This window comes from Ceratotherium simum, chromosome 16 (assembly GCF_057802395.1).
Source record: "Ceratotherium simum simum isolate JZ-2026a chromosome 16, ASM5780239v1, whole genome shotgun sequence".
Lineage (NCBI taxonomy): Eukaryota > Metazoa > Chordata > Mammalia > Perissodactyla > Rhinocerotidae > Ceratotherium > Ceratotherium simum.
In genome coordinates, this window is record NC_141915.1 from 30,572,519 (window position 1) to 30,585,619 (window position 13,101).

At 44.8% G+C, this 13,101-nt stretch overlaps 1 protein-coding gene across 1 annotated transcript in view; it reads right to left on the reverse strand.

The window, feature by feature from the left end:
- SCPEP1 (serine carboxypeptidase 1) overlaps positions 1–8,910 on the reverse strand; it is a 28,065-nt gene extending 19,155 nt beyond the window's left edge. The window contains exons 1-4 of the mRNA XM_087440941.1: positions 8,810–8,910; positions 6,288–6,436; positions 1,900–1,989; positions 52–207 (exon numbers count right to left, since the gene is read on the reverse strand). Of these exons, the coding sequence (XP_087297067.1) occupies positions 52–207; positions 1,900–1,989; positions 6,288–6,436; positions 8,810–8,873 (459 nt within the window). The 5' untranslated portion in view covers positions 8,874–8,910. The remainder of the gene's footprint in view (positions 1–51; positions 208–1,899; positions 1,990–6,287; positions 6,437–8,809) is intronic.
- Positions 8,911–13,101: the final 4,191 nt, after the last annotated feature.

The window sequence follows — 13,101 nt, forward strand, 5'->3', positions numbered from 1 at the left end:
AGTGCTGCTACTCCTAGCCCCTTGCTTAGCCGTCCCTAAGTCTTTACTTACCTGGAATTCTTTGTGGCTACTGAAGAAGGTCTTCAGGAGAACCATCATGTCTGACGCCACAGTGGCAAGGTCCTTGGCATATGCGTCACTCTTGTTCACGTAGCTGAACCCAGTGCCCACAGGGTTATCCACAAATAGGAGACTGGCCGACTGGAGCTACACGCCACAGAGGAAGATCAAATGTTGCAATCAGCCAGCCAGCCACCAATTATCTTTTGATCATCTTATATGAGCTCAACAAAAACCACGTATATGAGGCTATCAGCGTGGTTATGCTCCTGTTGCTAAAAGGGATTTAAAAAAAAAATAAGAGACAGGAACATAGACTACCACAGCAAAGAAAGACAAAGAAACGGAGGGGCAAGAAGGAAAGATTAACATATATGTGGGGATCAAAGCACCTAAGCTGTCACTTTTCACATGATACATTAGTGCAGGTAGAACCGGGCAGCCGCAGCCTGAGCAGCAGCTCGAAGCAGTGCGAGTACAGACAAGGGGTGAATACTACATGTCAGTTTTCTCCAAGATGAATCCAATTTCCACACTGGCCTGGCTTCACTACAAGAACAGAATTTATTCTAAAACCTATTCCAAAGAGGCTTAGAGTTATAGACTTTTACATCTGGAAGCCTTAGTGATGACACAGTCCAGCCATGTCTTTTTTTTTTGGTGAGGAAGGTTTGCCCTGGACTAACATCCATGCCCATCTTCCTCTACTTTTTATGGAACACTGCCGCAGTGGTGCGTAAGTCCTCGACCGGGATCTGAACCCGCGAATCCCGGGCCGCCAAAGTGAAGCACGTGAACTTAACCACTACACCACCGGGCCAGCCCCAACCACGTCCTTTACTGATCAGGAAATTAAAGCCCAGAAAAGGCCCAGGACTTGTCCAAGGTCACAAAGTTGGATCGGTAATAGTAGCATCAGGACTGAGGTCCAGTCCCCTCACTTCTAGTTCAGGCTCTCTGTCCCAGTCATATTACCCTCTTCGTTCTGGGAAGCTTGGGGATAAGCCAGTGGGGCACTCTGCTACTGCAAGTGAAAGTGATATTTCAGTTGGAAGCAACTACAGGAATGTTCCAGGCCAAGGGAACAGCATGTGCAAAGACCCTGAGGTAAGAGTAAAATGCATTTAAGGAAGACCAGTGTGGAGACAGATAAGAAAATCAAAGAATCGTAGACGTGAGTATGGTGAGCTGGGTATGAATGGGTGGCCAAAGAAATGAAGTGTGGTTTTGCCTGCTAGTATTTGGCAGCCTGGGGGGTGGGGCTGAGCAGGTGGACAATGGGACTGACTCAAGGTTGGGCATGGCGAGGCTGTAAAGGGAGAAGGATAAGGGAGCCAGCGGGTGGAGGAATGACCAGAGAGGGGTTAGGGAAGGAAGTGAAGCTCAGAATGAGGGGAGGGGTGGAGACAGAGAACTAGAGAGATATCAAAGGGCAGAGGACAAGGGGTTTGGAGTCTTGATGAAGTCAAGAAGCAAGGTAGGAGAGAGAGGACAGGATCAGAGGTTGTGGCTAGAGGCTGGGACCCTGGAGTCACACTGCAGAGATGGCCAATATGTGGGAAATGACAAGGTCTGGTTTCTGCAGGCAAGTGGAGAGAAAAATCACCGAGTTGGGGAAGACAAGAAAGACCTTTGTGGGATAAACTGTCCCGAGAAATGGGAGAAGCTGGCTAGAGAGGAAGCCTAGGCCAAAGGCCCCAGTACACAGGGGGAGGAGGACAGAGGTGGCAGGACGGTGCTGCTAAACTTGTGACCCCACCCAGGATGGGGCAGGCCAGGCTGGAGTTCAGCCTGGAAGAGGCCACAAGGCAGTTCAGTTAGGGGCTATCCTCACTGTACCCAGGAAGTTCTTCGTGGTTTGAGATCAATGTCAAGGGGCCCAATCTCCTCAAAGTTTCCAAATCCAGTGCTGGAACCACCTGGACCACCCTGTGCAAGAGAAAAGAAACAAAAATAAATCCAGAGAAAACCTTAGTCAAATCTTCATCACTACAAGATTTGACTTGTCATCATTACAACTCTGACCACATCCACTATAAACAATTTATGATTTAGTGATGGTTGGGTCAGCCCCACACAAAAGACACAACTGATTCAGTGAACTGAGGCGTCTGCACTAAGTGAGCCCCTGGTAATTGCTGAGGTCTTTCTAAAAGGAACCGACCTGGGCTAAGAGCCCCCAGAGGGAACTTCCCTACCTCTGATTCTCCAAGCTTGAACCTTGGCCTGCCATGGGGCTCGCTGACCTTAGAACACCTTGTCCGGCCCCTTTCATTTCAGAGCAGTAAGGCCCAGGGAGGGGACGTGGCAATTAGGGGCTCTGCCAGGACTGTCCCTGGGACTTTGTGACTCTCCACCCCACCAGTGTCCCTGAGGATTGACCAGGGACCCAGGCTGAGGGGCAGTTTGGTCAAGTCAATCCCCAGGATACAATGTAGCAAATGCAGACATCCCAGACCAGGGAGCATTCAGTCCTGTGGGCATCCAGGGCCAGGCAGGATTCTGAACCGAAGCCTGGGGCTGGGGGGCCCAGACTGCGAGAGGCAGACATTCTAGGGGTTCTGATGCTAAGAGAGGGGAGGAGGCCCTTCAGGGGAAAGGAAGGTCAGTCCTTTTCTGGACAAAATCCTGGGAGCCAGCTAAACCAAGGAGGCTACGAGGAGAGCATTATCAGTTGAGGCAAGGGGACCAGCCTGGGGCCTCGAATAAAAGGGTGCTGCCTCCCTGCACATGAGCAAGGTGGAGAGCAGAGGGAGATCCACAAAGATGGAAGGGAATGGCTCAGGCAAAACAGAGCAAGGCAATCTGTACAGGGAAATCTAAAGAAAAAAGACAACAGAGAGTCGGGGCTCAGGGATAACGAGAGGACCCCAACAGGGAAAGACTTCATGAAACTATTTAATGTTTTGGACCTCAACCAAGCTAACTATTATAAAATTGAGAGGCTATAAATCCCTCTAATTGTATGCACTCTGATCTTAAGATTTCCTAACGTAGCAGTAAAAAGCTCACAAATCAGAGGGAGCTGTTCATCACAGTGGTATTTATAACAGCAAAAAGACTTAACTCCAACGACCCCCAATAGGTTAGTAAATGATGACACGTCTACAGGACAGAACGTGACACCGCCATTTAGAATCACAAACTGTGAAAACTACGTGGGCACACTGAAAAATGCTTATAATGCAATATGTAATAAATTAAGGGCAAGTGTACATCCTCGAATGAAAGCTGGGTCCCTTTTTCCTAGTGGACTTACTGGGTTGGGACAGGACCAAGTGAAAGGAGGGAAGCTGGGAATCCTAGGGGGCTTGGTCTTTGTGGGAGAAACCCCATTTTCCAGTTCTGCTTTTGATAAACCATGGTGGCAGCAGGAGATGACCCCCTGCCCCATGGCAACAAGAAGCTGGCTGGAGGGGGCCTCTGTTCTCTATGAGAATGTGTGAGATCAGAATTCACTGCCTCAAAATATGTCTCTTTACCTTGATTCTTTTCTCTGAAAGAAACTCTGACCCGCGTCACCCCCCACCCCCACCAAGTAAAAGCCTAAAAGAATTTAACTCTGGACATGGATAGACAGGGAGGGTCCTTGCTAAGGCCATTCCAAGTAAAAGTAGAAGTTATCCTCTGTAAGAGAGATTTACATTTACAAGGGAAATCTCCATTTGTAAAGGTATCTCTCTCTCTCTGTACAGGGAAGAAGGGGGAATGACCTTATCTCTAAAAACTTATCAGTGAGGAAGGCAAGGCTGCATAACACCCTTACTATGCTTTTCTGGCAATCTCCCATAACTGACTCCCCCATCCCCCAACATCCTCCTTTGTCTTTACCTAAATCTATTTAAGAAGAGAACCTCCGCCATTTTGTTGAGATACTCAGTTTCCCCGGGTCTCTCCCATGTATACATGTTATAAATTTGTTTGATTTTCTCCTGCTATTTGGTCTCATGTCAATTTAATTTGTAGCCTGGCCAGAAAGGACCCAGAGTGGGTAGGGGATAGCCTTCCTCCCCTTCAAGAACATCCTATTATAAAATCTTTTGACTAGAACTTTGGGATGGGGTGCTGTCAGGGCCCGGGGCTATCCAGTGACTTTGAAATATGGCAAATGTGTCAGTGGACCAACTGAAATGCTTCAATGACTTGAAAGTGTACCTAAAATAACTCACTACTCCACTCAGATGATGTGACCTCAATTCTCAAAGAACTGCCCAGAGCAGTCAGTGCACGTGTCCTTGGTAGGCTGCTAAAACAGACCTCCTTTTAATCAGAATTAATTATGTCTTCCTTAATTGTAATCCTTTTTCTTCTCCCTTGGGCCTCTGAAGAGAGGAAGAGCAGGTTAGTTAGTTAGTCAGTTGACAACCTTCATAACCTCATCAGAGGTCACAAACGGATGGCCTCCAGGCACCAGGAAGTGCACCAGATGGAACAGAGATGTCAGGCGTGGGCAGAGGGATCCCCTCCTCCGGGAGCCCCTCCTCAGGCCCTGTCTGAAAGGGGGACACCACCACTCAGCTTTGGGACAGTAAGTTCAGGTCCCAAGTTGCTACATCTCCTGATTTTTGGAAAAAGGAAGGAAATGTCTTGAATTTAGAATGTGGGCTACTCATTCAAATAAAACAACCACCCCATTCTGCAATCAACCAAAAGGAAGGTCTCCAGCTTCTGAGAGTCAGTGGTTTACAAACTGTGTTCTTGAGAGCCCAGAGAGTGCCTGAGGCGCAGCGTGTGACAAAGGGGAGGCTGAGCAGGTGGGATTCGGCACCCTACCCCCTCCCCAGCCTCAGCACTTCTGCTTTCTGCTGCTTTGGCTCCATAAGCTTTCACTTGGGGGTGGAAAAAGTTCTGCTGATTAATAAAAAACTTGAAAACCACTGAAATTCCCCAGATCAGAAAACCAAAGCCCAAAGGGAAGTGTCTTGCCATAGCTGTAAGCGGCAGGACGGCATGGAGAACCCAGGTCTCGTGTCTGGCCGACCTAGGCTTGTCCACTGCTTGCCTCTCCTGACAATCGTGCTGCATCTTCATGCCCAGCCACACAGGAGGGACAGAAGTTCCCTGGCACACATATACGGGTTCTTCTTCTGAGGCATTTTCACATCTGCACCCTCAGGCTGAGCCTCACCTCCAGCCCTCAAAGGAGACACTGTGATAATCCTAAGAGATAAAGGCCCTCCTTGCAACCTGCTCACCTTCTCTCTACCTCACCAGAAAGTCTGCACGGCCTGGCCTGCGAGGCTGCTCATGAATAAAGTACTGACATTTTTGGAGGAAGTGACATTTGCATCTCATGCAGGTGAGAACCAGGATGCCCTATTTACTGGTGAGCAACCTGGAGCCCCAGCTGGGCTGTGCCTACACTTTCCAAAGGCTGAAGCAAGACTGTGTTCCTCAACCCCTCCCTAGAGATTGGTCTTCCAGGTGGGTGTGGGTCACCTCTGGCTAGATTAGGAATGCAAGGAAGGATTCTCTCCCTGCCCCCAAATACCTTTCATCCAGTTCCCTGCCTTCCATCCTACAATCAGAGCCCAAGATTAAAATGCAAACACACTTAGGGAGAAGGACATGGCCCAGCATCTAACACTAAGAAACAAAAGGCTGAGACCTTTCAAAGGGTCAGCTTTTCTGAGGGCAAGAAGTTAGGGTCTAGGGGAGGACTGAGAGGAGAGGGAGAAGGAGAAGAAAGACTGGTCTTTGCTTTGGAATCTTTCAAAACACTTTGTATCAGCATACAGTCAAAGGTGTCTTCAGGAGCTTCCAGGAAGGGTTCCTGCCACTGCCTGGGCTCAGCATAAAAAGACCCCGGCAGGGCTGGCCCCGTGGCTTAGCTGTTAAGTGCGCGTGCTCTGCTGCTGGCGGCCCGGGGTTCGGATCCCGGGCGTGCACCGACGCACCTCAGCCATGCTGAGACCGCATCCCACATACAGAAACTAGAAGGATGTGCAACTGTGACATACAACTATCTACTGGGGCTTGGGGGGGGGAAAAAAAAAAGACCCCAGCAAAAGGCTAGAACCCCCCACCTTCTGATTTGGCCTTCTTGGCTACACCATTGCCTTTGCCTGTCTCAGAAGGACACCGAGTCCCCAAGCCTAGAAGACCCCCCAGCTGACTGTTGGACCAGATCAGTCTTTCACCCCTGAGCTGTGAGCTCTCAGAGTAAGCCAAGTGATAAGTGGAGAAACCTGGCCTGGACCCTGGCCAGGCAGCAAAGCCACTTTTACCTGAAGCCACATGACTAGGGGCAGTTCTGAGAAGTTCTTGCTGGGGCTGGTGGCATAATAGAGCCACCAGAACATGTGGGCATCCTTCCGGATAGTCACATAATCCCATACTTCCTTGCCGTCCTCTTCGGGCCAGTCGATGACAGCTCCTGAAACAGAAGCACAGTTTGGTTTTCCTGAAGAATGTCTAACACCTAGGTAAATTCCAAGCATAAGAGAGATGGCCATGCTAGGCTAGAGATGATTTGGTTTATATTTTAGGCAATTTATTCACTCCAATATATTGTGGAGATAAGGAAAAAATCCTCGGTTATGAAAAAACAAATTTCTTAATAGTAGCATAGGAGGCGGGGGACTTGCACTTTTTCCTCTACACTCTCCGTAATGTTTAGATTTTTTAACAATGAGCATGAAACACTTTTATAACTCTGTTTTAAAAAAAGGCAGAGATGCACATTTTTGGAAAAAGAAAAATCTCAAAATGCAGCATGCTGGCTTTTATATCTCATTTACTATATGATTAAAGAGGTATAACAAATTAGTGGGGCCAACATTCTTCACTATATTATTCTGGAACAACTGCTAACTTTTTTGAAGGAAAAAAATAGAAATGTAGTCTTCTTTTAACACTATAAACCAAAATAAATTCCAAGTGAACCAAGTATTTCAATTTTAAAATTTAAATATTAAAAAAACATAAGAAAATACAGTTGAATGTTTTTCTGACCTCTGGATGGGCAAATAAATGATTTAAGCATACCCCAGGGACTATAAGACAAATCTCAACAGAGTTGAGGACAGAAACTTGTTACATTTCTGTACAATAAAATTTCTGTACGTCAAAAATAAAAGGCACATGACAAAGAAAGATCTGCAACAAATATGAAAAAGGGTAATTTTCCTTACTCATGTAGATCAATTAAAAAAAAATGGAAGATCCTAACAGTTAAATGGGTAAAGGCTGTGAGGAAATAATTTATGAAAAAGGAAATATGAATGACTCATAAATATGTGAAAGAATGGTTAACATCACTAATATTCAAAGATATGAAAATTAAAGCAATAATAAGGTCACTAAAAAAAAATCTTTGCTTATTTGATAGGCAAAAACTGATGGCAGGTGCTCCATGTCCACAGGAGACAGGAGACTGGCCCTCAGCACTGGTGGCAAGAGTGCACAGTGGCATAACTTTTGGGGAAGGCAATTTGGCAAAAAATATATCAAAAGCCATGTGTGTATATGTGTGTGTGTGTATATATATATATATGTACCTGTGTCCTTTAATCCCACAACTCCAATTTTCCCTAGTTAACTTTTCTAGCATCTGTAAAATACGTATCGGAAAAGAGTAGGTTAAATACATTTTCTATGTCACCTTTGCTAAGGTAACAACTTTCAAGTTACAGTATCTTTTTTTCTCAAATACCATTCTATGGGTAAAAAAAGGCTGATGTTAAAAGGTGATAAGAGGGGTGACCCTTGGCGACTGGAGTTTTCTGCTTTCTACCGCCTCCTTTCTTAAATTTCAAGCCCCTGTGGCAAGTAAAAGAACAAAAACTGGTCTCTAGAAGAAGAGACGGCAGTAGATGAGGAGACAATGCTGTTTGGTAAGTGATAAGGATGGAGGTTAAGAAAACGAGATAGTGGCTTGAGGAGCAAAATAAACATCTAGAATATTATCTACAAGTAACACGAGATTATAGTCTCCTTGAAAATGACAGATAAGGCTTGGGTCTCTTTTGACCTAACCTCTGGCACTCCTCCTTTCCCTGGCAGTGACCACTGTTAAAATATGGGGGTCAACATATTTGACAACATTTTTCAGACACAAGCTGAAAGGCCAGATGATCCCCACTTTACAAAAGGGAAAACAAGAACTGTTAAGCAACTTGCCTAAGATCACAAGACAAGTTTGCGGCCAGTTCCAATTCTCAGTTCTTGATTTAGACCAGGAGCTACTGTGCTGAAAGAAAAGACTAAAAATCAACTTGCAAGTCATCCTATTAAACACGAATTTGTTTTTACCAAAAGGATCGCGGTGAGGGGGCATGTTACTTTGTCTCTTCTGATCAAGGAGAGGGAGAAAGGCCTTATGTCAGTGAAACGTCCCATTCATGGTAGGATTTCTCAGGGTCTTTTGGACCACAAGCTTCAGCTGAAAATAAGAAGACCTCATAATCCCATTTAACAGCCAATCCCGGCAGGAAAAGGGAGGTGGCCTTACGATCGTGGAAACCTCATTGATCAGCAGTTTCTCCAAATCACATGTTTCCCACAACTGCTTCTCTCTAGGCGTAGGGAAGAAAGGAGCACCAGACCACCCAGAGCCAGAAAAGGACAGAAAAAGCACTTTGAATAAAAAAAAAAAATTTTAAAAACGAGTGAGGTTCAAATGCAATGTAATTACGCAACATACAAACCGGGGCAAAGAGATTTGCTTTAAAAAGCACAAACTCACTAACAGACTCTCATCCCTGGAGACAGAAAGAGGCCCGCTGATTCACATTTTACCCAAACCTACCCGTGCTCAGGCCCAGAAGCAGCAGCAGCAGAGGAACCGGAGAGCTCCGCGGCGCCAGCTCCATGACGAATACCCCGCGGCAGCATCAGCAACAGGCTGGACCCGGCGCCCCACCACGTGACGGCGGCGGGCGGGGCCGGGGCGGGGCGTGGGCGGGGCGGGGGAGGTGTGGGCGGGGCCTGGGTGGGCGAGGCGGCTAGCAGTGTCCTGGGCGCCCTCTGTTGGGCGGGCCCACCAGGACACGTGCAACGGCGCTCGGGGTGTTCTGTCTGCCCTACCACGTCGTTCTTTGCCTTTTTGTGGACGGAGCCGAGAGGAAGAGGCGTTTAATGCATTTATTTGACTTGGGTTGTGCGACAGAGAAATCACCACGAGGACCGTCCTTCTTGCCCCGCCTATCCCTTCCTTCCCTAACAAAAGGCCGGGCATTTCAAGAACCGCTGCACCTGCCCCAAATCAGATTAAGTCTGAACCAGCTGGTCGTTGGAAACCGGGGGATTCCATTTTCACAGATTTGTTCTTAAAATTATGTTTCTTATAAAATTACGTATATTATGGACATTTTGGAAATTTGAAAAAAATTTTAGATCCTATATAACCATTGCTAGCTTTTGGGATATTTTTTTCCTCTAGTCTTTTACTTCTTTTTTTTTTATTCTGTTTTTTTCTTTCTTGATAATTTGTCACTGGCATAATTCTGAGTTGTTAACTTTGTCTTCACAACAGTCATTTTTGGAGATCTCAGTGGAGGTTTGCTAAGGGGAAGGGAGGAAAAGGATGGGAGAGATGTTTTCCTATGTGCGTGTGTGTGTGTGTGTGTGTGTGTGTGTGTGTGTGTGTGTGTATAAAGGTAATTTTTATTTTAGGGTGTACTAAATAACTCACCTCACAGAGCTAGGAAACAAGATTAGGCAGAGGCTGTGTGATGGTCAGGTTACTTCAAATACTCTGTTTCAAAAGGGCGCAAGACAAAAAACAAAACAGAAAAACAAAGTACCTACAACCACAACTCTTCCTTTCCTGTAAAATCCCATAATGCCGATACTGGGAATGGGACTCGGGAGAAACATTTGAAAGATATACATAAAAGTTACGCCACTCAGCCATAAAAAAAAAGACAAAATTGTGCCATTTGCGACAACATGGAGGGACCTTGAGGACATCATGCTAAGAGAAATAAGTCAGACAGAGAAAGGCAGATACCGTATGGCTTCACTCATATGGAAGATAAACAAACACGCAGACAAGAACAGATTGGTGGTTACCAGAGGGGAAGGGGGTAGGGGGAGGGTGAAAGGGGTAGAGGGGCACGTGTACCGTGCCGGATGGAAAGTAGACTATTGGTGGTGAATACAATGCAGTTTATACAGAAGCTGAAATACAATAATGTATACCTGAAATTTACATGATTTTATAAACTACCGTGACCTTAGTAAAAAACAAAAGTTACACCCTTGGTAAAAAAGAAATAACTATGTAACGGATAAATAAATGAAAAGCAATAGTATATATTGGAGTCTATGAGGAAGCCATTTGGTTTAAAACTAATTCCACCTGACCTTGTTTTTCCAAAAAGGCCTGTTAAGCATGCATTGTACATCTGCTTTAAACATTTACAATGTCCCAAAGACAAGAATGATGCCCTTATAGATAGGGCTATAACTCCCCCCATATCAGCATTTCTTTAAAGATAAGCATTTCTTCCTGGGAACTAAGGATTAATTACCAACCTGCTGTGCTCACCTTGTGACCACTGACCTGCTGACCACTGACCTGCTGTGCTAGCTAAGTGTCTCGTGACAGCAGTAAAAGAGATATTCCTGTCATATGTGTTGTAAACTCTTTGTTCCAAGACAGTCTGTACACCCCACTTCTTTGGTGCCCTGGGCTATAGTCCTTGAACTTGGCTCATAATATATTCACCCCAATTTTGACTTATAGATTGACTATGGATTATTTGCACTGATAGTAACAAACATTATCCTAAGCTTTTCCTATCTAAAGCTTCCAAGTTGTTCTGTGTCACTATGTTAGACTTTTAGGGTTTCACTTTTTTACTGCAAAAATAACACTATTATAAATATCTATATTTTTGCGTATACTATTTTTCATATTTGGGATTATTTTTCAAAGATGAAATAGAAGTGATACTATTGCATACAAGGTTACAAACATTATTCTATAACTTTAAAATTATTATCATTCTTATCTCATGGGATGGGCTTATCCAGTAGGGATGATGGAGATACAGGTAGGGCCCAGGGAATTGCCTGATAAAACGGTGGTATAAACATCAACTAGAAACTATGGTTGCGGGCCGGCCCTGTGGCTTGGTGGTTAAGTGCACGCGCTGCGATGCTGGCGGCCCGGGTTTGGATCCCGGGTGCGCATCGAGGCACCACTTCTCCGTTCATCCTGAGGCCGAGTCCCACATGCAGCAACTAGAAGGATGTGCAGCTACGACACACAACTATCCACTGGGGCTTTGGGGGGAAAAAATAAAATAAATAAAATCTTTAAAAAAAAAAAAAGAAACTATGGTTGCCCTCGGGGGACAAAAGGCAGGCATTGACAGAGAGGGGAGCTGAAAGAATTTCCTGGGGTAACAGTGATGTATATTTTGATAGGTGCTGGGTTACACAGATGTACACATTTGTCAAAACTCAGCAAATGTACACTTAAGATTTGTGCATTTCATAATATGCAAATTTTGCCTCAAAAGGAAAAAAGCTGTAAACACAAATTCACCTTGCATTAATGATATGCGTGTTGAGGAGTTTAGTGGGAAGTGTACCAATATATGTGAACAATTTTCTTTGAAATGCATCCAAAATATAAGATGGATTGATGGATGGAAAGAGGAATGAATAGATGGACAAATATGTGATAAAGCACGTATCACAGTAAGATGTTAATGGTGGAATATGGGTGGTGGATATACGGGTGTTCACTACAAAATTTTGTCAACCTTTCACTATGCTTGAAAATTTTTATAATAAAATGTAGGGAAAAAATCAGCTATAAAAAAAGTGAGAGTAGACCCCAGGTGGATTTTAGAAGCCCATTCTTAAAATGTCTTAGCACTTGACTCTGAAACACATATTATTTCACCTATTTTCTAAACCAATATTATTTCCAGGGTGGAAGCTTTTGATGATATAAGCAAAGGCTCACCAAGTTAGGGAACCCCCAAACTGCTCTTGTGACACAAGAATCATCAAACAATGGGTCACTTATGGTGGCTACAAGTGTTGACAAGTGTGGTGTAAGTGTGACAAGCTGTGAGTAAGTGTTCTATAATCTGGCTTTCAACACTAGATGGTCTTTGATTAGGGCAAACACGAATGTTTCTTTTTTTCATTACAGTTTGTAAAGGGAATGAAACCGAAAAAACACACCTGGGATCCAGGTGAAAGCTTATTATTTTAATAGCCAGCAAGTATGTTCCTCTTAAGGACTGGAATGGTCTTTAAGAAAAATATCTTATGGGTTCTTTGAGGTTAGGAGATGGGAGCTGAGAGCATATGGGCATCAGCCAAAGCAACAAAGGAGGATTGCTGAACTGCCCTACACAGGACTAGGAGAGGAATTTGCTTTCTTAAGAGAGGAAAGAAGGGAGATAGATGAAAAGAAAAGGTCTGTATAGAGAGAAAGACCAGCCAAAGAAAGTCGAGGCTGGATGAAGAGTCAGCGGAAATTTCTCTGATGGGGAGTGGCTACAGAACATTTTTTAAAAGGTGATGCTTGTGGTTCAGTTTGAACTTGCTTGCATTTCTTCGATGTAAACCTTTCCTCTTGGGGCAGATCAAAAATATAATAGCGCTTTAGGGGACACAATAGGATTGGAAGAATGATACTGGAAATTTATCTCAAAACTGTGTTTGCAGGGCCAGCCCCGGTGGCCTAGGGGTTAAGTTTGGCGTGCTCCGCTTCAGCAGCCCAGGTTTGGTTCCCAGGTGTGGACCTACACCATTTGTGAGTGGCCATGCTGTGGTGGCAGCTCAAATACAAAATAGAGGATGATTGGCAACAGATGTTAACTCAGGGTGACTCTTCTTCAGCAAACAAACAAACAAACAGTGTTTGCAAAAATTCTTTATTTTTTTAAATTCTATGTTCATTTTGGGAAGGGTTTGAGAAGCTGATGGAGATTGGTTGGTGGCTCATTAAAGGCCCTTCCAGTGAATTTTTGGTACAAATGCTTGCTGATGACCCTTGGTGTTACATGGCTGTCTTCTCTCTGTGTGTCTTCACGTCATCTTCCCTCTGTGCATGTCTGTCTCTGTGCACTC